We start from the raw sequence: 27,320 nt of genomic DNA, 5'->3' as shown, positions 1-27,320 counted from the left end.
TATGAAATTTATTTATAAATATTTTTATTTTATTATTTTCATTTTCTAATGCACCCTTCTATTCTTTTTATTTCGGTCTCTAAATTTTTAAAATGATTCTAATATCCTTTTTGGGCTTTCCCGGCTTCCCTTTAAAGTTAAAAAACATGAGAGGTTTCCCTTTATAAGGAATGTTCTTTCCCCTCTCCAACCGATGTGGGATCTCACAATCCCCTTAGGAGGGCACACTGCCCGATGTCTAGCTCTGATATCATTGTAACAGCCCCAAATATTGTTCTGATATCATTGTAACAGTCCAAACCTGCTTTTAGCAAATATGGTTCTATTTGAACTTTCCCTCAATGTTTTTAAAACGCATGTCCTAGGGAGAGGTTTTTACTCTCATAAGAAATAAATATTATCTCATATTTAGTAATTTTGAACATGAATTTATATGAATTGAAATGATTGAAATGATTCATGTTAGATAACGTTTTTGTTTTTCGTGTTAGAAAATTAAAAACAAAGTTGCAGAGAGCTTAATATGTTTACTATCAGTAAACCGTTTTCTCAATAATGTTCCCTCTCAAAATTTTTTAACTACTTGCATTCTTGAGCGACATTGGAGGGAGAAGGATGTCATGTTCATAACTTCATACACTCTAGTTCTGTGATACATAACAGGCAAAAGTGGACAATATTTGCTAGTGGTAAGCTTGAGCTGTCATAGATACTGTCTCATATCATGGCTCAAGCATCCCCGGACAGACTTTCTATCAATTGTCATCCCAGGCAACTTCTGCAGCCCTGCCCCTGCAGCAGGTTTTATAGCCAGATGTGTCAAGTCCTCCATTGTTTTTGCCCAGCAGACTGCCCTTTAGTTGCCTTGCTACCACCACGACAGCGCGGTCCAACATCACAGCCTGATGATTCTTCAACATTAGAATCGAAGACCGATATTCGCGGCCGAAGTCGTTGGTTGTTTATGCCTAACCTGTGGAACTTTCAGAACTACCCCAGATCTTAACATTGTTTTGAGGTTTTGAATCATCGACACGGTCAATACAACGAACATTACCACGAATAATATAATAGATGTATCGACTAAAAAGAATCTATGATTGTTATCTCTATCCCGACTTACGCAGGAGTCTACCGACGGGACTGCTGCTAACTTCGCTGGGAAGCTGAAGAATATACTCAGGGATGGTCGAGCCAACCAAAGGCTGATCAACCTCATTACTAAAGTTGTTGCAATTGTGACCCAACAAGCTGTAAGTTTCAGCTGAAATGCATAAGAGAATCAACCACTCAGAGTTCAACCTGTGAGAATTTGAATGTCTGACCACTTGGTTAAGAATATATACTTTAACCAGTTAAGTTATGCTTAAGTCGACTTTGGAGTAAAAATTTGCAAGAAAGCGATATCGTGCTATACTTCATCAACAAAAATTGACATTACTAATGCAGAGACAAGTAAGTGTTCATTGTCCTAAGACCAGTTCAAGTAAGAAAAGACTGTCTAGTGCTATGGAGTTCCCCCAAAAATTGATTTTTCGGAAAGGAGACTTGATTCATAAGATCAACTCATCAAAATATACATGTAAATTTCTTAGGATTCAGACCAAGATTTAGAATTTGATGGTCCCAAAATTCTCATGCATCTTCTCAATATAACTATGTTCTTACTTGTCTTGAACTACTTTTAAGAGCGAAGACTATAGTCACAAACCAACACGTGTCATTTTAGCATGTATTATCTCACTCACATGAGTTTTGGGAAATTTTCAAGAGATCATCCTATGTGATATCCCACATCAGTTGGAGAGGGGAACGAAACATTCTTTGTAAGGATGTGGAAACCTCTCCTTAGCAGACACATTTTAAAAACTTTGAGGGAAAATCCGAAAGGGAAAACCGAAAGAGGACAATATCTTCTAGCGGTGGGCTTGGGCTATTACATCTTACATACCTCCAAGTTAAACATGCTTAACTTCAGAGTTCATATAATTGAACTACCTAAAAAAGAATGGTACAGCTTAGTATGAGTAGTGACTGTGAGATCCCATATTGGTTGAGGAGATGAAGCATTCTTTATAAGGGTGTGGAAACCTCTCCCTAGTAGACGCATTTTAAAAACTTTGAGGGGAAGCTCGAAAGGCAACCAAAGAGGACAATATCTGCTAGTGGTGGACTTGAGCCGTTACAATAACTATCAATATTTTTAAACATTTCCTAACCATAATTTGATATCCTTAAAAAAACTTTCAATTCGATGTAGTCTCAGTTTATCCATATACTACTCTTTTAATTGGGTACCAAGTAACATAATATCTTAACAAAGTTCAGCACTTACCACATACTACTCTTTTAATTGGGTACCAACTGTCGAGCCAATCCGCAACTAAGGTCGTATAGATTCAATACAACTCTGTGAGACTCCTTGCATTGTGAGGTTGTAAACACAAACAACATTACTCATTATTTACATGTTGGTAATTGTCAAAGCAATTTAGGAGTACAATGGGTATTGAGCTTGAGCCAAAGTCCCACACATGGGACAGAAAGACATCTACCGAGTTAAATTAGAGAAGATCCCACGTTGGTTGGAGAGGAGAACGAAACTTTTTTTATAAGAGTCTGAAAACCCCTCTCTAGTAGACGTGTTTTAAAAACTTTGAAGGGAAGCCTGAAAGAAAAAACCTAAAGAGGACAATATCTGCTAGCGGTGAAGTCTGCTAGCAGATATTGTCCTCTTTAGGCTTCCCCTCGAGGTTTTAAGACGAGACTCGTCTTAAAACCTTGAGGGAAAGCCCGAAGAAGACAGTATTTACTAGCAATAAACTTGAGCGGTTACAAATGGTATCAGAGTCAGACATCGAGCAATGTGCCAGTTAGGACACTAGGCCCCCCAAAGGGGTGGATTGTGAGATCCCACATTGGTTGGTTAGAGAGTAGAACGAAACATTCCTTACAAGGGTGTGAAAACCTCTCCCTAGTAGATACGTTTTAGAAACTTTGAGGGGAGCCTAAAAGGGAAAGCCTAAAGAAGACAATATCTACTAGCAATCAACTTAGCTCTTACAAACTAAAACGTCAGCCATCGCCATCTTTCCCGAGGAAATTTTGAAAAGCCAAGGAGTTGTATTCAAAAGAATCCAAGTAAAGGAACGAAACCCAAATTCATTTCATTGCGTAAATAAATCAAACACTTCATGTGCAACTTTCAAAATCACTACAAGCAGAGCAACCAACCGCAGGAAGAAAGAAAATCTCAAAGCTCATACTAAACCAATTAAAGGCATAAGCGTATACTGAAAATCATAGATATTAATCATAAACCATGAAACGATAGGCAGACGCACTAATCAAATCCCAGAACGTAGAAACAAAGAAACATCAACAGATTATGAAGAAGAAAGAATCGCAGTGATCTGAGAAATGGAGAAACGGAGAAGAAAATTGATACCCATTGAAGAAAGGAGTCGAACTTTTCTTTCCATCGGCAATCAGAAACCACGTCGATGGTGGAAGCCGCGAAGAAACCGATATATTGAATGGCTCAATATGTGGAATGGAGAGTTTGTTTGAACCATTCTTACCTCACATTAATGAACCATATCGAACCCATTATTATATTTTGGCCTGTCAACAAATCTTATATCAGCAGTAGATAGAAACCAAATATTAGCGTGAAAACTTCTTTAACTTGTTTATAGTTGATTCATTTTAGAATGGTGAGCCTTATGACACTACATAACGAGTCAAAGCTGATAATATCTACTAACGATGGGCTTGAATGGTTACAAGTGATATCTGAGTCAAACACCGAGCCGTATGTCACCGAGGACACTAGGGTGGATTGTGAAATCCCACGTTCGTAAATAAAACATTTCTTGCCAAAGTGTGGAAATGTCTTCCTAATAAACACGTGTTTAAATTATATAAAAAAAAAAATATTGCAACGTGGCAAGTTTGGCGTGTACGTCGCCTCGGCTCCGTCAATTCCCGCGACTCGGCTTGACGACTTAGTTGGTCGGCTCGGCGGCTCAACTTATCGGCTCAGTATTGCTATAATATATCGATTTCTAGGTTTTCGGTCGTTTTGAAGCCGTTTCTGCCCTTAGTTTTACCATCTAAGATCAGTATGGTTCCTAACCATCAAAGACAGATTGTGTTGGGAGTTGATTTTGATAAATAGTATGAAATTTAGCTAGGGTATATTATGAAAGGTTCCTAAGTTTCTATGTGATTATTATAGAACGTATTTAACCATTGAAATTAGCTTGTTGTGAGTGACTTCGGCCAAGGCCATCGAGGTAAGTGACCTTACTGTTGGAGTTAGTTTACTATGTGTTGTATGATGGAGTGTGCCCTGTGGCCCATGCATGCACCAATGTTTTACTATGTGATATGACTATATGATGTATGAATTATGTGACTATTTATGCTATGAAACGTAATGGGTTATGTTGACTGTTGACTGTTTATGTTATGTGAAGTTATGAATGATATGTTAGTAATATATGTCATGAAAATGTTGATCGATGTCATGGATACACATAGTATTATCGAGTCATGTCATGAGATGTTTATGCAACTGGAATGTACTTTCATGTTATGTAATATTTCATGTAATGTAAGTCATGTGAGATGTCATGTAATGTAAGAAACGTATATGCGATGTTAGCACTGCAAGTATTGCCATGTTAGATATCTTAAGAAACTTCATGCATATATGTATGTCACGTGCATCGGGATTCTTCCACTTTATGCTACGAAAGAATGAATTACGATATTTATGTTCGTCATGATATCATGCGGGCTGAATTACGATATTTATGTTCGTCATGATATCATGCGGGCCCTTTTCTGTTTTGTGGTGTCCAGCGACGTGTAACACGTTGTGTAACGCCCCTAATTTCCTAAACCTATTAGTGACGTCACCCAATGCATGCATAATTCATTACGCGGGAGCTATCATAAATAACCTTGAAAAAAACACAACAAAGTCTTTTAGATTCATAAATCTAAACAGACCTATCTCCAAAAATAAACCTTCAATAACTGAATTCAAAATAAATTTAAATAAAACAATATTCAATGCTTCATCTTACAACAATGTAATAAAGGTAAACTTCTAAAAATATCCCTTCTTCAACTTCCATGGTGTCCTCAGCTACGCCGTCAACCGTACATTGGCATCTTGCCTTTACCTGAAAAATGTAGATATGAAATACTCAGTAAGTCACCCAACTGTTGGAGTTAGGAATGCAAGCACATGCAACATATGAGAGGGACTTAACTTTTCATAAATTTTACATAGCCTTGGGCTCGTATACATACCTCCTAGGCCTGGCTTGGTCGGGCACAACGTGTTACATGTCGCCGAACACCACAGAACAAAAAAGGGTCCGCATGATATCATGACGAACATAAATATCGTATTTAATTCTTTCGTAACATAAAGGGAAAGAATCCCGATGCACGTGACATACATATATGCATGAAGTCCCTTAACATATCTAACATGGCATTATATAAGCAGTGCTAACATCGCATATACGGTTCTTACATTACATGACATCTCACATGACTTACCTTACATAGCATATTACATAACATGAAAGTACATTCCAGTTGCATAAACATCTCATGACATGACTCGATAATACTATGTGTATCTATGATATCTATCAACATTTTCATGGCAAATATTACTAACATATCATTCATAACTTCACATAACATAAACAGTCAACCGTCAACATAACCCATTACCTTTCAAAGCATAAAGAGTTACATAATTCATACATCATATAGTCATATCACATAATTAAACATGGTGCATGGGGCCACAGGGCATGCACCATCATACAACACGTAGTAAACTAACTTCAACAGTAAGATCACTTAACTCGATGGCCTTGGCCGAAGACACTCACAACAATCTAATCCCAACCGTTAAATACGTCCTATAATAACCACATAAAAATTTAGGAACCTTTCATAGCATACCCTAACTAAATCTCATTCAATTTATAAAAATAAACTCCCAACACAATCTGTCTTTGATGGTTAGGAACCATACTGACCTCATGGTAAGACTTAGGGCAGAAACGGCTTTGGAAGAGCCAAAAATCTTGAAATCAATATATTATAGTGATATTGAGCCAGTAAGCCGAGCTGCCGAGTCGATCAACTAAGCCGCCAAGCCGAGCTGCGGGAATTGAGAGAGTCGAGCCGTGGGTTTTGACGGAGCCGAGCCGCTGTACACGTCAAGCCAAGTCGAGACCAAGGCTGCAACGCACGTCCGTGTTGGGCTGAAACGCACATGGGCCGGTTCAAAGGTCGAAACCTAACCCAACTCTGTGTTTTCTTCACCCGAACCCTCACGAAAACCCTAATCTGATGTGTCGCTGCCGTCGACGACGCAATCCCTTCCGTTTCCGATGACGATACGTGGCATCCTCCTCCTTCGTTCCGACGGTTTGCCTTCTTCGACGCAGCCATTCTGACGTCGACACTAACTTCCACTCGACTCTTCCTCCAAAATAGCAACACAGTCGGTTTCGAGAACTCGCCGAACAAGGAAACTACCAGTGAACCAACCCACACGTTTTTCCGACTAACACTCTCGATTTTCCCCACACTCTCAGATACCCTTGATAACACAAACAAGTTTGGAGAGCAAAAGTCGTTTTTAAGGAAGGAGAAGAGTTGAATATAGGAATATAAAATGTTTTATTTATAACTTTTCCATTAAGGTAGTAGCTTCTTGGTCAGAAATCGTGCATCTTTTCTAGCCAGAATAAATACCTAATATCTTTTTATTTTCGCACCCACATAAAATGTAAGAGAAATAAAAATCTGAATCCTTACATTGGCAGCAAAATAAAATCTCAACATAAAATCTAAAAAAAATAAAAATCTGAATCCTTACACGTTGTGCTTGACTTAGTCAGGCCTAGGGTATGTATACGAGTCCACCTGGTGGGTCCATGTATGCGTACATGAGCGGCGTGTGCAGGAGTACCACACATCCAACCCTACTCGGAATAGAAAATCGCCCAAGGTCATGTAAAGTTTATGAAAAGTTAAGTCATGCTCATATGTTGCATGTGTTTACATGTCTGACCCAACAGTGGGGTGACTTACTGAGTATTTCATAAAATACTCAAGCCACGCGCTACCTACATTTTTCAGTTAAAGGCAAGGTGCCAAGGTACAGTTGACGGCGGAGTTGAGGACACCATGAAAGTTGGAGAGGGGATTTTTTTTTGGAGTTTACGTTATTAGACTGTTTTAAGTTATAGTGAGAATTATTTTATCTAGATTTATTTTGAATTCAGTTATTGAAGGTTTATTTTTGGAGATAAGTTTGTTTTGGATTAAGAATCTTTATGAAAGACTATGTTGTGTTTTTACGAGGTTATTTAGGATGAGTTTTTGCGTACATGGGTGACGTCACTAATTAGATTTAGAAAATTAGAGAATCAAATTTATAATTTAACCTTCAAATAAATATAAATTGTTGTTGGATTTGTTCGGATTATTTGAATCATTTATTCAAAATATTATTTTTAATTAAAGTAAAAATAATATTTTGTAAAACAATTTTAAATATTTAATTAATATTTATATATTTTGAAAAATCTTACTAATAGATGAATAAAAGTTATTTTAGGAGTAATTAGAGGATAAATAATAATAAAATAAGTATAAAGTTAAATAAAAATAAAAATATAAAAATATAATAAATTGATTTGGTTGAGATTGTGTTGAACTAAATTCATAAAATTTTAATTTATTTAAATATAATTCAACCCAAATTTATACCTTAAAAAAAATTATATTTATGTATTAATTTTTAATTTAAACTAAATTAATTTTATTTTCGAAATATATATATATATATATAAATGGGGAACCGTTCTCCCAATCCCCAACCCTAACATTTAGGAATTTTTCCCGCGCTTTCTCTCTCTCTCTCTCTCGTCTCTTTCCTACGAACTCCCTCTCTCTCAGAGCTCTGTTCATTGAGAACGGAAGAGAGAGATCCCAAGAACCCTACTCTCACTCTCTAACATTCATGGGAAAGTACATGAAGAAATCCGAACTTACTGGCGACATTGCTCTCATGGAAGTCTCAATGCTGTCCTCTCAGGGACTCTGTCCTAGAGCTGCTAAAACCCTTGCCTTACAGCGCCTCAACAACTCCTCCCCTCAATCTGCCGCTGCTTCCGGCCCTACACCGCTTTCTTCTTCTTCCTATTTGCATCTTCGGAGACGCCGGCTTGATAACGGCGAGTGTTGCAGAGCTCGCTTAACTCCTGAATGTTCCTCGATTGGCTCACGCTTGATGCGGGATTCAGCGAATTCGGAGAAGAGTGGAAATGTTTCGGATGTCGAAGACTGTCGGGAATTTGGAGGTGAAAATTGGTATGGTTTCTAGAACTTTTCTGGGAGTATTGTTATTTTTGTTCAATTTTAGCTAAGTGTTCTTTTATTTTTTGGCTGCTATTGTACCTAGTTCCGACAATAGTCGATTTCTTCCATATTTCGTTTTCCCCTGTTAAAATGGTTGTCTCTAGTTCATCGGTTTCACTGATTTCCCCTTTTTTAATCATATTATATGTATGTCTTCGGAATTTTGTTTGCTCGTAGGGTTGATGTATCGATTTCTAAAGAAATGGATGGGCTCACTCTGCGAACATGTGCTATCGTTTGACTATTACTATGCTCGTACTGGGTTTTTCCCCTTTTATTGACTTCACTTTCCACTTCACATCCTGTAGTTCTATTGTTTCTATCTGTGGCTGTAGTGCATCTTTCGTGAAAGGCTAGTTAAGCTGATAAGATGTGACTTTAGGAGTACTTCTTTAGTATATGCATCTGTTTCATGTCTGTCCCAACTGCCCCCATGTAGCTTTTAAGCATCGCAGGTTTTATTTTCCAATATATGACAAAATTTCTTAATTTTTCTCTGCTACCAAGAATATATTATAGACATAAATTGTTGAATTTTTTTTGTTGCTACATCTAAATTTTGGCATGAAAACTTTGGATAATGTGTCGGAAATAGTCGAAATAGCTCAGTTGGTAGAATAGAGGATTGAAAATCCTCGTGTCACCCGTTCAAATCTGGTATTAAAATAAGGATAATGTGTCAAAAATGGCCAGGATAGCTCAGTTGGTAGTGAAAATCCTGTCACCGGTTCAAATCTGGTATTAAAAGAAGGATAATGTGTCGGAAATGGCCGGAATAGTTCAATTGGTAGAGCAGAGGACTGAAAATTCTCACGTCCCCAGTTCAAATCTGGTATTAAAATAAGAATAATGTGTCGAAAATGGTCAGGATAGCTTAGTTGGTAGAGCAGAGGACTGAAAATCCTATGTCACCGGTTCAAATCTGGTATTAAAATAAGGATAATCTGTCAGAAATGGCCGGAATAGCTCAGTTAGTAGATCAGAGGATTGAAAATCATCGTGTCACCGGATTTGATGAAGTTTTACTTGCATTAATTTGATTGAAATAGTTATTGTCTGCCGCATATGTCGTTTTCTTGGGGCTGAGCCTGGTTTGGTACTTGAAACGTGTAGGTAACAAGTAAGTTATATTTTATAATAATCTATTTTGTGCCATATTTTGTACTAATAGCCAAATTTGAGCTTGTCCCATTAGACTTGGCATATTCCTTCCAAGAGATTCGATGCGGTGCAGTGTGTACATGAAAAGTAAACACTACATGGAAAAAGAAGGGATAGTGAATTTAATTAATGTATTCTTAAGGGCAAGCTTTTGAACAAGTTAGTCGAGTCGATCGAGCATAAACAGTTATTTTTTCAAAAACTAGTTGGAACCTCGGTGTTCTATAACTCTTCGGAGGTTTACAAATTTTCACCAAGTGATTCAAGCACTGTTGTGTAGGGGAACTGCAGAAAATATACACGGCAGCATGGCTAGGGATTCAAGCACCAACGAAACACCTCTTTCAACAAGGACGGAGATGAATTCATGTTCAACCAAATCAAGAGGACAGATGGAATTGCTTAAAAGTTTCCCTACAGCAAATGATATAGAGGAGTTCTTCGCACAGGAAGAACTATGGCAACAAAGAACATTTATTCAGAAGTAGGTGAAATAATTTATCTTATGATATGTGCTTCGATTAGAAAATCACTATCAAGATTATGTTTAGATAGTGTTGCTAGAGCCAACTCTATGAATGAACTATAGCAGCAGTGAGCTCAAGAGCGAAATGATCGAGCTGATCGAGTTGATCGTTAATTTTTGTGTAGGATATGCTTTTCTGTCATGTCGATCACCTTACATGTGTGTGGATCTTTGCAGGTATAACTTCGACTTCGCAAGGGATATGCCCCTCCCAGGACGATACGAATGGGTGCAAGTGGCTCCTTAAGTAGCTACGATCTCAAATATCTCTATCGAGCTCGCGATGGGGATCCAGGGATGGGTCGAAGACAGGCATTGAGCTCACCATAGTACCACAAAGTTAGGACATCTCATACTAACCGGCTTTTAATCCATCTTTAGTTGGAGACATTTGGGGAAATGGGTAGTATATATGCATTTGTAATACTTATATTAGCTGCTTGTGCGGTCTATATGTGGTTAGTTTGTCTTGGAAACTAATAAAATAGTGTACGTACTTTCTCACTGTTCATAGTTCCGTTTGTAATCGCAGCACCAAATGAAGAAGTTTAGCATCCTAAAATGAGCATTGAGTGGCAGTTAGTTTGGGGAGCCAACATCATCAAATTTAGGAGGCGGTGATTTAATTAGTTGATTTTGATCCAATTTTAAATAAAATTGAGTGAAAGTAGTTATAAATTACAAACAAATTGTCTAAATAGACTACTTGTGAGTGGTGTACATCTAACCTGCTAACCCGAGAATCTAATCCAACACAACTCGTATTATAAGGATTGGGTTAGGTTTAAAAGGATTTCGAGTTTGGGATGAGTTCATTTTTTGGAACCTTATCCGGTTCGGATTGGGTTTGAGTTCGAAATTCATTTTATTGGGACAATCCAACCTAACTCGAAAACCTTTAAAAAAAAAAAAAAAAAAAAAAGGCCCAAGCCTACGCAGGAGAAGCCCACAAGTCATGTTGTGTAGGCGGCATCTACACTTTGCCAAGTGTAGAGTGTCTCTCTCTCCTGTTCGATAAGATTGAATTAATAATTATTTGTTTCTCTATCTACACTTCGATACACGAGATTAAATTAACAATTGTAATGATGAAGTATGCTTTTCCATCATTCTTATCTTTCTCATTGTCTCTCTATTCTTCGTCTTCATCATTCTCGTCTTATAGTGTTCATCTTTGTCGTTTGCCTCTTTATTTCTCCGTTGACGTCGTTCTCATCTCATAGCAGATGTCGACGTCGCTCGCTAGTTGCCTCTTTATTTCTTCGTCAAACTCTCTTCTCATTTTTCATTTCTCAGTTAGACCTCATCTTTGTGTTTCTCATGGAACGTCGTCACCAACTCTCTCCACTCGACATTCTGTTCCACTTCTACCGGACTTCTCCAATCTATATTTTTTGTTAGACTTCTCCGCTCGACTTCTTGTCTCGACTTAGTTTGTGAACCCAACCCAAACCCAAAAATAGAGTTTTGGATTGGGTTGACCTATGAAAATTTTCGAATTGAATTACCCATCTAACTAACTCAACTCATGTGCACTCCGACTACTCATGAAAGTAAAGTTTTAGGTTTAAATTGATATAATTACTAAGTTTGACAGAGGGGATTTATAAACGACCCCACCATTGCAACAATACACAAATAGATCGTCCATGAGTCAACCAAGTGAGTAGGCATACAAAGACAAGTCCAAATCAAAGCAAATAAGTGATAAAGAAACTATATAAACACCAAACCATCCATTTACCATAACATAGTTAAGTACTTGGCTATTTTCTTTCAGAGATGAAAAACTCCTACTCGACAGCTATATTTTCTTCCATCCGGTATGTGCAGAAAACCCTTTTGAGTATGCTTTGATCTTTTGGTATATCATAGTTATGAATCTGGAAAAAAGAATGATAATCTTTTAGAGTAGCTATTACTCCAATATCCTCTGTCGTTCCTACTCGACATTCTTCTATCTGTGTGTGGTGTGTTTTTGCAGATTTGATCTCAACCTGTAGGTGTAAAATGGCTAATAGGAACCAGCTTTTGCATACACTACGAAACGCTAGCCGATTCTTGCCTAACTGATGCACTGTGATCATGATCATCAGAAATTACACTCTCACTTGGCAATTCGATAGACGCGTCTTTGGAACAGCTGAATGCATCAGTTGGAATGTTGATGCCAATGAAACCGATCATGACAGCCACCGCGCCGAGGTAATCTATGAGATGTGGGGCATTGCCTGTTATTGAATCGACAATGGCAGCTAATGGAATTTGAATTGTGAGACCAGCTGTTGCTACTGTTGTCGTGGTTAGAAGAACGGCTTTTGCCCACAAGTAATCACTCAGCACATTATCCAACAATCCTGAACATCAACAGGAAGTCCCAGTTCAATATAAGATATGAATATAATACAAACACTTGGAAGAAGGATGAAAAGAAATATATACCCTACAAACATGAAAAGAAACTGAGAGATCCCACGTCATTTGGAGAGGAGAACAAAACATTTTTTATAAGGGTGTGGAAACCTCTCCCTAGCAGACGCGTTTTAAAAACCTTGAGGGAAAGCCCGAAAGGGAATACCCAAAAAAGATAATATCTGCTAGCGGTAGGCTTGGATTGTTACAAATGATATCAGAGCTAGACACCGGACTATGTGTCAGCGAGGAGGCTGAGCCTAGAAGGGAGGTGGACACGAGGCGGTGTACTAGCAAGGACACTAGGTCCCGAAGGGGAGTGGATTGGGTGGTCCCACATCAATCGGAGAAGGGAACAAGTGTCAGCGAGGATGCTGGCCTCAAAGGGGGATGGATTGTGAGATCCCACATCGGTTGGGAAGGAGAACGAAACATTCTTTACAAGGGCATGGAAATCTCTCTCTAGCAGACGCGTTTTAAAACCCTTGAGGGAAAATCCGGAAGGGAAAGCCCAAAGAAGACAATATGTGTTTGCGGTAGGCTTGGGTCGTTATGAACAAACTTGGTGTACATAAGGCAATACAAGATTTGTCAAGAACTATGAGGAAACAGCAAACATGGAATCACTTCGGGAACGGTGCTAAAAGTAAATTCTAAGCAGTCATTACAATTGCAATATCTTTATTGCAATGCATTACAGTACTTGGGGCTAGTTTGGGATGACTTTTGGAATAGTGAAAAGTATATCTGGGCCGATTAAAAACACTGAAAAAGCACTCAATTATTGTTAAGGCTACTTCCAAAAAGTATAGAACATGTGCTATCACATAAAAGTAATTTTCTTAAAAAGCCGTTGCAAACTCTTCATTGGAAGGCTAGCCCTCAGCTCGTACTGCAAGTTCTCTTAATGCGTCCTTCATCATGCATAGTTTATGATGTTGCAAAATGCTTATATAACAAGACCAAGTTTTCAAACAATTCCATGCATGACATCTATGAGGGTGGGTTTGAAACAATCAAGTGCCCAAGCACCATGAATAAGAGATCGGATTCTTGCAAGTCAAGTTCAAACATCTACTAAATAGTGCTTACGTTGTGATAATTAGCCACCCAAAGGTTCTGCCCTCCTAATTTTTTTATAAGAAACATCAAAGGGGTATATATTTCAAAAGAAGAAGCAAGAACAGCCAAGGGGCCGGGAGTAGAGAGCACCCCCTCCCAACTACTACACACTACACAAAAAGAGCCTACCAATCCCTAATAATCATTAACAGGCTGTAGTTACAAAGGAATTTCTTTTGTGTAAGGCTATCCACCAAGAGGGATTAGAATCTCCTAATGCACCATGTTCAATGGAAAGATTCATAAAAATCATGTGTATTTTACGAAAGTACGTTTATTCAAGATTTAATACGTTGAACCTTCATCCAAAACAAAGAGCATACAAGCTTCAAATAGGTGCAGAGAGCTAACAATCCCATAAAAATCAACGAAAAAGAATAACTAAGTCTGGTAAAGATGTTTACGGACCTTTAGCAACAATCATGCCGACTTCCTTCCAAGTCCGCAAGTGAAATGGTTCCACTTCAGCGAATTTGATTATAAGAGCAACAGGAAGGAAAATAACAAGGTTGAAAAGCCCAAGGAACCCAAGAAATTGTGCCATACTAGCTTTGCCAGTCGTCTCATCATCATCCGGCAGTTTCTTGCGAATAAGGGTAACGTATACAGCATATAAACCTGCTGAGACAAGAGAAAGAACATCACCAAGTAGAGGATTTGAAGAAGTCTTCAACGTCGTCTCAGATTGCGAGTCTCCCAGGCTGACAATTATTGTGCCTCCCATACAAAGGAGAACACTGGCGAGCTTCACCCATGTAAACTGCTCACCCAAAAATGCTAGAGAAACCAAAAATGTAAAGAGACTGGAAGCACTGCTAAGGATAGTATTCGACTACAATAAAACAAAGGAAAGGGAGCTATGAAATCCAATGTGATAAAATCAGCAATGACCAATATAACAAAAGAGAGGAACTGGATCATCACTTACTGTAACAGTAGTATACTTCAATGATAGATTAAAAGTGAGCTGAGCAAGGAACCAAAAAGGGCAAATCAATAAGCTAACTTTCGCTACTCTCGTGCGTGTCCAACGCCCTTTTTCATCCACTTGTTTGTCGTGAGATGAGTATCTTGTCTCTGAAAGTATACTTTCTCCCTTCAAAATTGGTCGTCCATCTTCCAAATGCATATGCAGGGAGGGATTGTAATGATCAGCATTTGTAACAAGATCGGTTTCTCCAAGAAGTATGGCCTGCTCTGGTTCCTCCCTCAATTCTTGTAATGCATCAAAGTTTTTGTGTTTCCAAAACAACAAACTTCCATACTTATCCTCCAAGAAGCGTGCAATTTCAACAATGGGGATGTAAATAACAAACAATGAATTGCAGATGTATGTAACAAGGAAGGGTGAAACACCTTCATCAACAACGGATTGAACCACAAAACTAGCAGCTATCCATATGGTTGCGACCAAAAATATGTAAAACAAACCGATTCCCCATCTCCATACTTCATTTTTCATCTCTTGCAAAAGCAGATACAATTTATCCCAAATCCAAACCACAAAAACCCTAAAAAGACAAACCTCTTCTTTGTTTATAACAAAACGCAGCCATAAATTTCACTCTCCAAAGCAAATTTAACCTGAACGCAACCAAAAAGACACTCAAATACAAGGAAGAAGAAAAGAACACGAATCAGAACAGAGTGCAATCAAATTCCAGAAGAAGGTAATATTTACAAGTATCATCGAAATGGAAAAGCGCAGATTTGCAATCTAAATAACGATCGAGGTCCGAAGGCAAACACATGCATCAGAAATCATAGAAGCGTTATGGAATTATCATCTTCCTGTGCACACCATGAAATCCAGTCGTCAATTTTGGTACTCCCGTGAAAGAGACGCATCAGGAAGACTGAAACCACGGGAAATTTAGGCCAATGGAAGATTCATGCGGTAGAATGAAAGAACCGGAGAAGAAAAATGTAACCTAGGCGGCGAATCAACGGGAACCCAAAGAAGAAATTGAGAGAAAATATTCTTGGGACGTAGCAGTGACCTCTACCTTGAAGAATCGTCAAATGATTGTTCGTCGTCAAAAAACATCCAAAAAATTTCCAATCTTCTTTTAATTATAATAATAATAAATAAAAAACAAAAAATAAAACTGTTGATTTTCTTTTTTCTTTTCTTTTCTAAAAATTAAGCTAACATTTATTATTTTTACCTACAAAATTTGATTTTTTTTTAAAAAATAAAAATCAAAGATGTACCTTGATTAATGGTAACAAAAAAAAAAAAAAAAAACAAAGAGAAATATATATATATAGAAACGCACTTGCCTAATGACGATAGGTCAAGGAACTTGGTGCTAGAAGAGACGACGACCAAAGCCCTAGTGAACAACGACCATAACTATAATAATCCTAAGGTAGCAAAATTCGTTGTCCAATCAATTCTTAGATGGTCGACAAGTATGATGACGTTCGCCTAACAACGAAAAATCAAGGANGTTGGCGCTTCGATGACCAAAAAAAAAAAAAAAAAAAAAAAAAAAGAGAAAACTGATGATTAAAGCCCTGACGAACACGACAATAACTATAATGGTCTAGCAAAATTTCTTGTCCTGTCAATTCATAAATGGTCGGTAAGTATGTATAATGGTTTTAATGATGATCCTGCCATCGATGGATAGGTTTTTAGGTTATGTTTACGTACCCAAAATCATAATCAATCACTAAGAATTGGGGAAACTATGATGGAATGCATTAACATATTTGACAATAGAAAATAAAAATGAATTTATGACCTCACTCCAAAATTCGTGATCATATTTTGTAATTTCATCTCAACCAAATTCTCATTGACTCACCCATTTTAGTGAATTTTGTTATTCTCTCACCTACCTGTTCGTTCAACTTTTCTCTCATATCGATCGTCAATATCACTCGCAATGGAGGAACAAACAAATGATATTGAAATTTGATATCACAATTAAAAAAATAGAATCGAAATTAAGGGGCTAAATCAAAGATGGTATAGTGGAAGATTGCATTAAAGGGCACATATATTCTATTACGGGGAGAAAGTGAGGCGTCAAATTCTTCATAACCAACCAACATTTTGGAAGATATTTGTAGATTTTTTACAATGTGAAAATGAATAAATGTAACACCCCAAATCCACCGCTAGCAGATATTGTCCTCTTTGGACTTTCCCTTTCGAGCTTCCCCTTAAGGCTTTAAAATGCGTCTGCTAGAGGAATGTTTCCACACCCTTATAAATGGTAACTTGTTCTCCTCCCAACCAATGTGGGACATCACAATCCGGAAGGAAAGAGTGTCAACGTCCTTGCTGGACCCTAAAGAGGGTGGATTGTGAGACAAAAGGAAAGAGTGTCAGCATCCTCGCTGGGCCCTACAGAAGGTGGATTGTGATGTCTCACATTGGTTGGGGAGGAGAACAAGCCACCATTGGTGTGGAAACCTTCCCCTAGCATACGCATTTTAAAGCCTCGAGGAGAAATCTAAAAGAGAAAGCCTAAAGAGAACAATATCTCCTAGCGGTGGATCAAAGGCATTACAATAAACCTTATATATATATATAAATAAAGAAAATTTATAAATATATTCAATAGCATAAACAAAATCTACTTCTATCCACCCAAACTCAAACTTGAATCAATTGGAGGTACTCTCCAACAACATGATCCATATACAATTTGTTAACATATCATATTGCAGTTACTTTTTTTGCACATCAAGAAGCGATCAATAGAAACTCATTGAACCATCAAACTAATCCCTAAACGAATCCAAAATCAATGAAAACATACCCATTAGTTTCACGATAGGAATGAACGATGGAAAATTAACAATATTGTTCCAATAATTAAAAATGAAGGGTGGGATGGAGGAAGATAGATCATGAGAATAATGTTGAGAACCTATAAAAATATTCACAAAATCTACGAATTTCACGATAGAAATGAACGATCGAAAATTAACAATATTGTTCCAATAATTAAAAATGAACGGTGGGATGGAGGAATCAATCATGAGAATAATGTGGAGGACCTAATACCCAATAATTTAAGAAATTAATAATAATAAACAATATTGTTCCACCATTAGAACAATAGAATGACCATAGAATAAGAAAACAATAAGCCACAAAAAAGGTACCAAAATAATGATCTATTCTTAGGAGGCAAGAGATAAATTGAGTTCTACAGAGGAGTCTGTAAGGATAATACCTTTGGAATTATCAGCTTTAGGGTGCGCCATAGTATCCAGCTTTATCCTCACATGCAAAGGTTTCACAAAAACCACCTCTCTCAGGTCTCTTTTACAGTTTACAAGGAGGAACTGAATGCAGCTCTCTTTTATCCTCTTCCCTCTACTTCCTGGGTACAATAAATCTGCTATCCTGGCTGCTGCTGCTGCTTGTTTGTCACCATTGCCTTCCCAATCTTGGTCTCTTCTATGCCTTAAATATACAGCTGCATATACTATAACCTGTTTCAAAATTATGGCTAGTTTTATCTTCCGTCTTATTTTTCCTAAAATAGTTTCGAGGTGCGAGGAACTATCAACTGAAAATAAACCACGACTCAGGTGGAGGTGTGTGCGAGCGTGCGTGTGAAAAGATGGACCCCTATTTAGGTTTAAATTGTTAGGAATCATGACAATTCACAATAATATGATGTTGTCCACTTTGAGCATAAGCTCTCGTGGTGTTGCTTTTGGTTTCCCTAAAATGCCTCATACCAATGGAGATGTATTCCTTACTTATAAACCCATGATCAACCTCTTAATTAGCAGATGTGTGGACTCCCTCCCCTTAACAATCCTCTCCTCAAGCAAAGTACGCCATAGTGCCTCCTGGTGACCTGTGGAGACCTCGAACAACCCTCCTTTAATCGAGACTCGACTCCTCTAGACCCCTCGAACAAATTACACCCTTTGTTCGACACTTGAGTCACCTTTGACTACACTTTCGAGACTCACAACTTCTTTGTTCGACATTTGGGGATTCTATTGACATGGCTAAGTTAAGGACATCGACTCTAATACCATGTTAGGAACCAAGACTCTCCACAATGGTATGATATTGTCAACTTTGAGCATAAGCTCTCATAGCATTGCTTTTGGTTTCCCCAAAAGGCCTCATACCAATGGAGATGCATTCCTTACTCATAAACCCATGATCAACCTCATAGTTAGCCAATGTGTGGACTCCCTCCCAACAATCCTCAACAAAAATAACTATGCGAAAGTGAACTAATTAATTAAAGAGGGACAAAATTGATGACTATACATGAGAAGAGATGCCAGTGCCAGTTTGCTTAATTAATGATATAACTCTGTTTCCTAAAATAAAGAAAAGACAGCCTTCATACCTCGCTAGTTCCAGGACTTGTATTGACAGCACACTCAATTTGAAACTTATCGTCTCCAATATGGTTAACAGCTCTTACATTATCTTCCACCACTTCTGATTCTTGCGGTGAAAAGGCTAGACTATCCAATTCATCATACCACTGTTGAGCCGAACCGACCTACACCACACGAACGCTAACAGATATTCTAGAAACAAGAAAATGTCACTTGAACAATAAGTGCATAGCAAGGTTACCTTTTCTGAGAGCTCAGAAACTTTCTCGACGATTGAAATTTCAGTTGCAGTTCCTCTTGTCTGACGCCATATGCTGTCTTCTTGTATTGATTCCACTAGTTCAATATCTGTAGGAAGATCAACATTGATATGTATACCAACCTTACCTGTATGCACAGTGAAAATTCGTATAATTAACAAGACTAAGTCTACAATGAAGACAGATATTGTAACACAAAATCTCCTAAACCAGGTCCAAGTGGAAAACCATACTAGAGCTACGACTGAACTAAACTGCTATCGAGGAAATCGTAAATCTAACACGTCAATCTCCAATAAGAAAGTACCAGGCAGTAGTCTGAAAAAGTGAATATGATCAATCCCTGCTCCTTGGAAACTATCGGCACTGCAGTATCAACAAAAATGGATCTACAAAAAGTTAATGAGGTTAAAAACAGAACAAACGAAGAAAGGACCAAACCTACAACACCAAGATGATGATGATGATGATAAATGAGTTTGAAGAATACAAATTAACCCCATCCAGAAACATAAACATAGCTGCAGACACCCAAATCAAGTAAATACACTTACGTCGAAATAACCTTCTCTGGAGGTGGAGCAAACCAATACGGTAATCCAAGGACCCCAAAATTTGAAAATTCGATGCTTGAGCTCTCACCAGATTCTCTATTATATTTCATAATTACCTGTCCAACTTCAAGAGAGAAGTACAGGCTAAAAAAACTAGTAAAAGATAATAGGTTAAGCAGAAAAACAATTTATCGATTGAAATATTGGTACCTGAGTCGCAAATGATTAGGCAATTTTGAAAGGTTGTTAGAGAAGATAAAAGATCCAAGTACGGTAGCCCCCCTGTGACAGTCTTTGCATCTCTTTGCAGCTGCAACATACCATCAGGTATCTGTTTCAGAACAGACACTCTGTCCATGAACAACTGCCTATAGTTCTCCATAATCTTTGAATGCCCTATTCATAACACCAATCTTTTAATCCCATTGACATCAGGTTAAGAAAGGAATCTATAAATTTTGTACCTTTAACAACTTCAATAATTTTTCCTGAAGCCAAATCCATGGTCCATAGTGTCCCAAGACTGCAAACAAATGAAGCAAAACCAACGTAGATTATAAGAACTAGCACTCCCATTGATTGTCACGTCGTGCTATAAACACTCTACTTCAGATAAGAAATATATGGTATCATGTACAGCAAGGGGAAAAACTGTAAAAACATATAACAAATGATCCATTTGTTGAGTAAATAAAATAATGTATTGTGCACACTTCCACTCTACCTGCGATTTAAAATTAATAATCTATCATCCATATATTTAATCATGTGCCAAGGAAACATCAGAGACTGCGGATTGAAATCTTCCACTTCTCTGTCGGGAAGGCTTCCCAAACCAATTCGGTCCTTGATCCAGCTCCATAACTGAGTACTCTTCGTACTTGAGTAGTTTGCTGGATAGAGAGTTTCAACAACGCGCTTACCCAAATCAGCTTTCCTAATGGCATGGTTCTGTATAGTCAAAAAATTAAATAACAGTAAAAATTTAAGAGACTATTAGAGCGGCTGAGAGATAAACTGACTAATATCATTGAAGTTAACAGAGACAGATAGGTAGTGGAATTTTCAAGAACAAACAACTAAAATGTCTACAAATGAGCAGAAACATAATTTGGGGTCACTTGTTCAAAGGAAACATTTAAAAAAAACAATAATTTTAATTTTATGGCGATGTTTTTTGACAAACAAAAAAAAAAGGTCTCCAGCCTGTCACCTTATTTCACACGGATATCTTTTTCTCATCATTTCGAACTTTTACTTGCAGACGGAAATATAGAATCTGCGGCTTACACAATGGACTAAAGCTAATTCTGATAATGGTCTCACATGGACTTGAAAGTTCAAATAATTGTCGGGATGAACTAGTGCGTACCTCAGAGTCCACAAAATACAGGCAATCCTGAGTAGCATGATAAAAGGAAGCTGCTGGACGAGCTAATTTGACCAATTCAAATTCTCCGTCCTCAAAACCTGGATAAGAACCAATCTGACATATAAAAATGTAAGCATGTCAACAATGTAATGCAATAATGCGGTAATGAGTTGTGAGATATAAGGATGGTAAATAAATAGTGTATTAGTCTAAAATGATTGAACGAACCAACGGTCTTGAAACTACACCTTTATGTTAGAAGCAGAACTAAATAGAACTCAAGGATGCAGTAGTGCGACCTATATGCAACCTATAGAACAGGTCCCGTTCAATTAAGGTCCTAAAATTATAATCATAACGTTTCAAGTTCTAATGACACAACCATCATTATTTTTGTGGCATCCAAGGAATAGAGAGAACTGAAGAAGAAAAGTAACTGCAATTATAAATAATGAATAGAATACCTTATCCATTTTTTTACTCACCGAGTTATTAATATACCTAGAAAAACAGGGATATCTGGTACCTAATCATCACCGACTGGATCAATATTTAAATATTAAACATACCATGTCCAGGATCTTCCCGTTGCCATTAAATATAATAATCCGGTTATGATTGCTATCGGAAAGGAAGAGTCGGCCACCCTTTTCATCAGCAGATATACAGCCTGTGACAGTGGAAATTGATCGAAGACATCATAAAATGTTGATTGCCATGAAAAAGAGTCTTCCAAGTGGTAGTAACTCCTTTGTAGAGAGAAAAGCTTTGCTTCCAGGGATGTTTACTCTAGGGAATATAGGACAAGAGAAAAACATCTCTTTGAAAGCTGTACCTGGAAAGTGGAGAATAAAATTCTGCATGAACGAACATGAATATGGTTCTTTAATGATCTCCGCATGTTTCAGATAAGTAGTTCTCCCAATATTCGGCAGACCAGATTTCTCATTTTCTGGTTCAAGCAACTCCTCAATAGCTGAATGTGCATACGGTGTGAGAATAATGAACACTAGGAAATATATATGCATGCATAACGTAAACATCAATTAAATGACTACTTACATAAACAAAGATGTTATGGAAAACAAAGAGACATATTCAGCATTGAATTGTCTTTAATCCAAAAATAAATAAATAAATAAATAACAACAGCAAGCTACGAGGATAAAATGCATCAAAATGACCAGAATCCAGACTCAATAGTAATTAAAAATAATGTTGCAGTAAAAGCGCCAAGAGCAAGAAAAAAGATGCATACCTTTCCGAAGAACATTAAGGTCTGTGTCCCTCTCACTGATGAGCAAAGGATTACTGTAGTCCTTGGAGATAATATAACAGAGCCCCCTCCCCATCTATTTGCACAACAAGAGATTCAGAAACTGAATCAGTCAACAGTATTAGAACTGGGCACTCTTGCAGTAAATGTTCACAACAGAGGAAAATAGTGATAAATCATTTTAAGAGAAAAGACAAAAAAAATATGCTCGTCTAAGTGCCATTGACTTTCTTTGATGATGAAAAACTCATGAACATCATTCCAGTTGATTAGAATGAGACGTTAACATATCAATGCCTAGAACCTCCAAGGGGTGGCCTTGATGAAAAGGGAGATTTTCTCTTAAGTTTTGAGTTTAAGCATCCAATTCTGTCCTCATAGTGGACAAAGCCACTTCAGAGATTAGAATGCTGGGTGATGAGCAAACCATATAATAAAAAGACTAGGGCCCCGATACAACAAGTATAACATGAACTGATTTCACCCTTCTGCCGTTTTACCATCTTTGAGAACGTTTTATCCCATTATAGTTGATACCCATCTCAAATGAGATGTGACAAACATCTCTTTTAAATATTATTGAAGAAAAAGAAAGAGATTACAACCTATCACAAATTAATCAGTTCAAGAGGGCCAATCTTCGCTAATTAAACAAATTAAACCGTTCAAGAGAGCCAATCTTCTCTCCCTACATGACTTTGAGAAGAAAACTGCACATATCCCATATCCCATTCTACAGAAGATCAAACCAAACGTATTTAAAGAAAAGATCAAACTTTTAAACACAATATCAGTCCAACACTGTCCTAAATACAATAACTGTCAAACACTATCCTAAATACAATAATTATCCATTCTAACCATCACTTGAAGCAGATTTTTTTTTTTTTTTTTTTTTTTTTTTACCCTTCCTAGAATATACTTTTGTAATTGGAGGTTTAACATAATGTTATACAAGTCCCAACAATAACCCAGGAGGTAAGAAAAATCATCGATTCCCTATTCTATCTCCCAATCTAAATACATACATAAGGAAGAGAAAGCAACACTTTAAACTCACCTCAAAAATCTTATTGGATAACAAAATGGGAAAGGAAACATATTCCCTCATTATAAATTGGATCATCTCACTTTTTTCAACGACAGATAGAGTATTGGAACACTGAAGCCCAATCACATGAAGCTGAGGAAACCTATAAAGAAAGAAAATTCCAGATCAGTCTACTGCCCTACAGCAGTAGTGAGATCCTAAAATGAACTTCCATTACCTGTGCTGAAGGAACTTTACATTTTCGACCAAAACAACAGAATCCGAACTCGTCATTTCTAGAAATTGATCAGCAAGAATTAAGTAGATTCTATCCTTCTCAGATATTCCTTTATTTCCATCACATATATTCAACCAATAGTGGTTAGGGCCTGCACATTTGCACAAAAATAAATAAACGAGAAAATGCATTCCATTGCAATTTTAAAAGGAACTTTTCAAATCTTGTAATTGTGTAAATTGTGCTTCTGAGGTTCAGCAGCTTACTATTTCAGAAAAAAAAAAGTAACAAAACAACATGTAAAATCTCCATATAAAAATATATTAAATGATTTTCTTTCAAGAAAAAAATGATTATATTTTAAAATATCATGGCTTGTCTAAACATAAATTTAAACCTTTACTATGATGGCAGGTAGGGGTATTGATAGAAAAGAAAAGGAGGTCCGAAGAAAAGGAAAATGTACAACCTTCAGATTCATCAAGGGTTGACTTAATGAAGGATAAAATGTCATTTGCGGGAGAAGACTTGCACTGCAGCTCCGTTGTTGTGGAAAACCTGAAAATGACTGTCGAATATAAGTCAGATAGACAAACAAAATTTACAAGGTTGAAACTACGAACCAAGTAATAGTACCACCTAACAAACTCAAGATCAACAGTGAAAGCATAATTGAAGAACACAACTAACTTTAGTATACTGCTTCTGCTATTACTATATGGTATCTTCATGGCCCAAGTAAAAGTCATTCAACATATACCACATTTTTGTACTAAACAAAACAAAGATCAAAGAAAATTCCAAAGAACCCTCGGGAATTTTTCATTAAAGCTGAGATAGTTGAATGTATTTTACACGAACCAATGGATTTTAGGAGGTGATTTTAGTATAATGAGATGGTGTTTTGAAAAATCGAGTGGTTGGCCCTTTATTAAAAACATGAAGCTAAAAAGTGCCCCTGGCGCAATGGTACTTGGGCTTATTTACCGACCTATAGGTCTTCAGTTGGTCAGTTTTACATATAATTCATCCATGACATGGATTCACCAATTCTTGATTACCAATCCTTGCCTTAATATATTCAAGAATGCTCTAGCCAAGAGGCTCCCTCGCATCTTCTCTGACCACCCCATCTTCTCTGACCATTGCCTTAAAATGGGACATTGGCCGATAATTTTTTTGGTATTGCTCCTAAATAGGAACCCTTGATTATCTCTTTTGCAATCAGTTTTGCTACCGCAACTGCTGCTCTAGCTAATTGTCCCCCCTTCCCAAGTGTGATTTCTATGTTATGTATGGTCGTGTCTAAGGGCATATCGGTTGAAGTAGATTCTTCTTTTTGATCAATCAAAACCCCTTCCCAAACTATACAAGCTTCTTCCAAAGCATACGGCTTTCTGGATGTAGATGATAATATCAATACATATGGATCTTATATATATCATCCAATGAAGTACCACATGAGTGGATATATAGGAATCAAAATCTGCCGAATCACATTTCTATGGGTGGATACCTTACCCTCATTCAAGTCACCCTTCTAAAATCTTCCTACCTATTACAGCTTTTATTTTATCTCCCAACAAAGCCAGACTACACTGAAAAAATACTACCTCAACTTTATGTGGAATGGTGGTCGGGATAAAGAAACACCTCATCTCATTCGTTGCCAAAAGGTTAAGCTTCCAAAGTCTGAAGGCCGCTTAGGCATAACAGACTTAAAGTTGAAGAATAAGGCTCTCATATCTAAATAGGTTTTTTTCTGCTTGATTTGGGTGGGGAGAAGTGACATATGTTCGAGGACAAGGCCATCAATTTTGAAAGTTTCTTTGATCGTTTATCCTTAATGGCTCTCTCTCGGGGTAAATTCTCCCAAATAGTTATAGTCTAACAACACTCATAACCACTCGAAACATTTTAAACAACTGGTTCTGCTTCGTAAAGTAAAACTGTAATAATTCATAGTGTACAAGCAGGGCTACAAAATTTAAATCTAGCAAAGCTGTAAACATATGAATCATATATACCGCCGAAGGTGGCATCCACTGTCTAAAATCCTTCTATCAACTCCCTCAGAAACGTAAGATGTAGCGACGGAAAATGGCAATGAGCTAACAGCATGCCTATGATGATGCTGATGGTAATATCCTGACTCGAACAAAGAAAAATTGCAATCAGATAAAGAAAAAATTGAAGATGAATAGATGAAACCAAGCAAGCGAATATTCGAATCAAATTCAAATTAAGATGAACACGGATCGGCGGAGGAGTACCTGAGTAAAATTGAGGCAACGACTTTGAGATTTCTCTGAGTCGCCGGAACCTGAAAGCCATATTCCTTGCAGAAGAACGAAATGACATCAGGTCGACGGGAAGCTCCTAGCGGTTGCGGCCGCAGGGTTTTAGCTTGTTTGCGATCGATCAGCTAACTGGTTTCGGGTGATTTGAAAGAAAGGAGTGGGAAAGGGAAAAGTTGTATTTTTGCTTAATTATTATTTAATTGCAATTATAGTAAATAAGAGTTACCTCTATTTAAAATAAATTATTTTTCAAATAAATAATAATAATAATAATAATAATATATATATAATAAATAAATAAATAAATAAATAGAAACCTCCATTTTTAAATTAAATATCTTTCATTCAAATATATTTGATAAAATACAAATAAATCTTAAAAAAAAAAAAAATTAATTGTTAAATAAATATGAATTTATATACATTAATACATGTACAATTGTTATGATGTTATACAAGTTTATAATCAGCTAAGTGTACCTAGAGATGTTGTCACACCTTTACAAAAAAAATATAAAGGTTGTGTACTTTCGGATTAATGTGGATGAATCCACCATTACAACCGACTTGTTTATCATACCCTCTAAAAAATTTACAAAATTGGAAGGCTTTCATGTGTGCTTCTGGATTGATGTAGATGGATCTACCATTACAATTGGTCGTCGAAAACCTTAAATTGGAAAAGGTAATCCATGTAAAAAGCCTTCATATATATTTGATTCAACGTTGAGAATGACTCGATTGAGCAACTTCGCCAGTTTTTATAAGCCTAGGTTGCCATTGAGTAGGTAGTCGCAGTAACGAGCCATGTGTTTGAGGTATATGGGTCGAAGGTAGCGTCATTGAGTAGGTAGTCGCAGTAACGAGCCATGTGTTTGAGGTATATGGGTCGAAGGTAGCGTCATTGAGTAGGTAGTCGCAGTAACGAGCCATGTGTTTGAGGTATATGGGTCGAAGGTAGCGATGGACGCAGGTAGACATATTATGTTGGCAAACTTCATCGGCAATGTCATAAAGTCCAAGGAATGTTATCTGTATTCGACCACTCCTAAGGTGACGCTAAACTGCGTAGATTGGTAGGTAGTCGGAGTAACAAGCCATGTGTTTGAGGTCGATAACTGTTCCTAATAAATGTCTACCAGTGGTGGCGAAGATAGCAATAGACTTATGCATGTTATGTTGGCAAAGTTCAGGCTATTTTATAAAATACATGAAATGTTATCAGTATTTGGAAAGTGATAGGGCTAAACTGTATCATTGGTG

At 37.2% G+C, this 27,320-nt stretch overlaps 3 protein-coding genes and 1 long non-coding RNA gene across 8 annotated transcripts; 1 reads left to right on the top strand and 3 right to left on the bottom strand.

Annotated features, from left to right (window-relative positions):
* Positions 1-997: 997 nt before the first annotated feature.
* Positions 998-3,578, bottom strand: LOC111466903. Its single transcript, XR_002714434.1, has 2 exons — positions 3,449-3,578; positions 998-1,264 (listed from the first exon to the last, which is right to left on the bottom strand). It is a non-coding gene; the product is annotated as an uncharacterized LOC111466903 (long non-coding RNA).
* A 4,369-nt stretch (positions 3,579-7,947) lies between these two features.
* Positions 7,948-10,841, top strand: LOC111466887 (cyclin-dependent kinase inhibitor 3-like). The gene is made up of 3 exons (XM_023111565.1): positions 7,948-8,421; positions 9,911-10,114; positions 10,334-10,841. The coding sequence occupies exons 1-3, from the start codon at positions 8,072-8,074 to the stop codon at positions 10,401-10,403; spliced, it is 624 nt and encodes a 207-aa protein (XP_022967333.1). The 5' UTR covers positions 7,948-8,071; the 3' UTR covers positions 10,404-10,841.
* Positions 10,842-11,763: 922 nt separating this feature from the next.
* LOC111466844 (thiamine-repressible mitochondrial transport protein THI74) lies at positions 11,764-15,728 on the bottom strand. Of its 3 annotated transcripts, XM_023111503.1 has the most exons (5): positions 15,622-15,723; positions 15,372-15,481; positions 14,619-15,274; positions 14,099-14,522; positions 11,764-12,513 (listed from the first exon to the last, which is right to left on the bottom strand). In XM_023111503.1, the coding sequence occupies exons 3-5, from the start codon at positions 15,150-15,152 to the stop codon at positions 12,197-12,199; spliced, it is 1,275 nt and encodes a 424-aa protein (XP_022967271.1). In that variant the 5' UTR covers positions 15,153-15,274; positions 15,372-15,481; positions 15,622-15,723; the 3' UTR covers positions 11,764-12,196. The 3 variants fall into 3 exon arrangements, with proteins under 3 accessions (XP_022967271.1, XP_022967270.1, XP_022967269.1); XM_023111502.1 differs by having other exon boundaries at positions 15,372-15,728; XM_023111501.1 differs by having other exon boundaries at positions 14,619-15,728.
* Positions 15,729-17,688: 1,960 nt separating this feature from the next.
* Positions 17,689-26,177, bottom strand: LOC111466804. 3 transcript variants are annotated; one of them, XM_023111421.1, is made up of 17 exons: positions 26,031-26,177; positions 25,785-25,905; positions 24,227-24,315; positions 23,758-23,908; positions 23,550-23,682; positions 22,472-22,565; positions 22,049-22,189; positions 21,783-21,883; positions 21,214-21,327; positions 20,566-20,792; positions 20,306-20,364; positions 20,052-20,237; positions 19,842-19,965; positions 19,595-19,653; positions 19,269-19,414; positions 19,033-19,191; positions 17,689-18,148 (listed from the first exon to the last, which is right to left on the bottom strand). In XM_023111421.1, exons 1-17 carry the CDS (start codon positions 26,116-26,118, stop codon positions 17,834-17,836), a joined length of 2,307 nt encoding a protein of 768 aa, XP_022967189.1. In that variant the 5' UTR covers positions 26,119-26,177; the 3' UTR covers positions 17,689-17,833. The 3 variants fall into 3 exon arrangements, 2 of the variants coding, with proteins under 2 accessions (XP_022967189.1, XP_022967190.1); XM_023111422.1 differs by lacking the exon at positions 20,566-20,792 and having other exon boundaries at positions 20,319-20,364; XR_002714421.1 differs by lacking the exon at positions 17,689-18,148 and having other exon boundaries at positions 19,056-19,191; positions 19,595-19,676.
* Between the last annotated feature and the right edge of the window lie 1,143 nt (positions 26,178-27,320).

The sequence above is a fragment of the Cucurbita maxima genome, unplaced genomic scaffold (assembly GCF_002738345.1).
Source record: "Cucurbita maxima cultivar Rimu unplaced genomic scaffold, Cmax_1.0 Cma_Scf00032, whole genome shotgun sequence".
NCBI classification, from domain to species: Eukaryota; Viridiplantae; Streptophyta; class Magnoliopsida; order Cucurbitales; family Cucurbitaceae; genus Cucurbita; species Cucurbita maxima.
The sequence above is the reverse complement of the archived record's forward strand: the minus strand, read 5'-3'. Positions and strand labels throughout refer to the sequence as shown.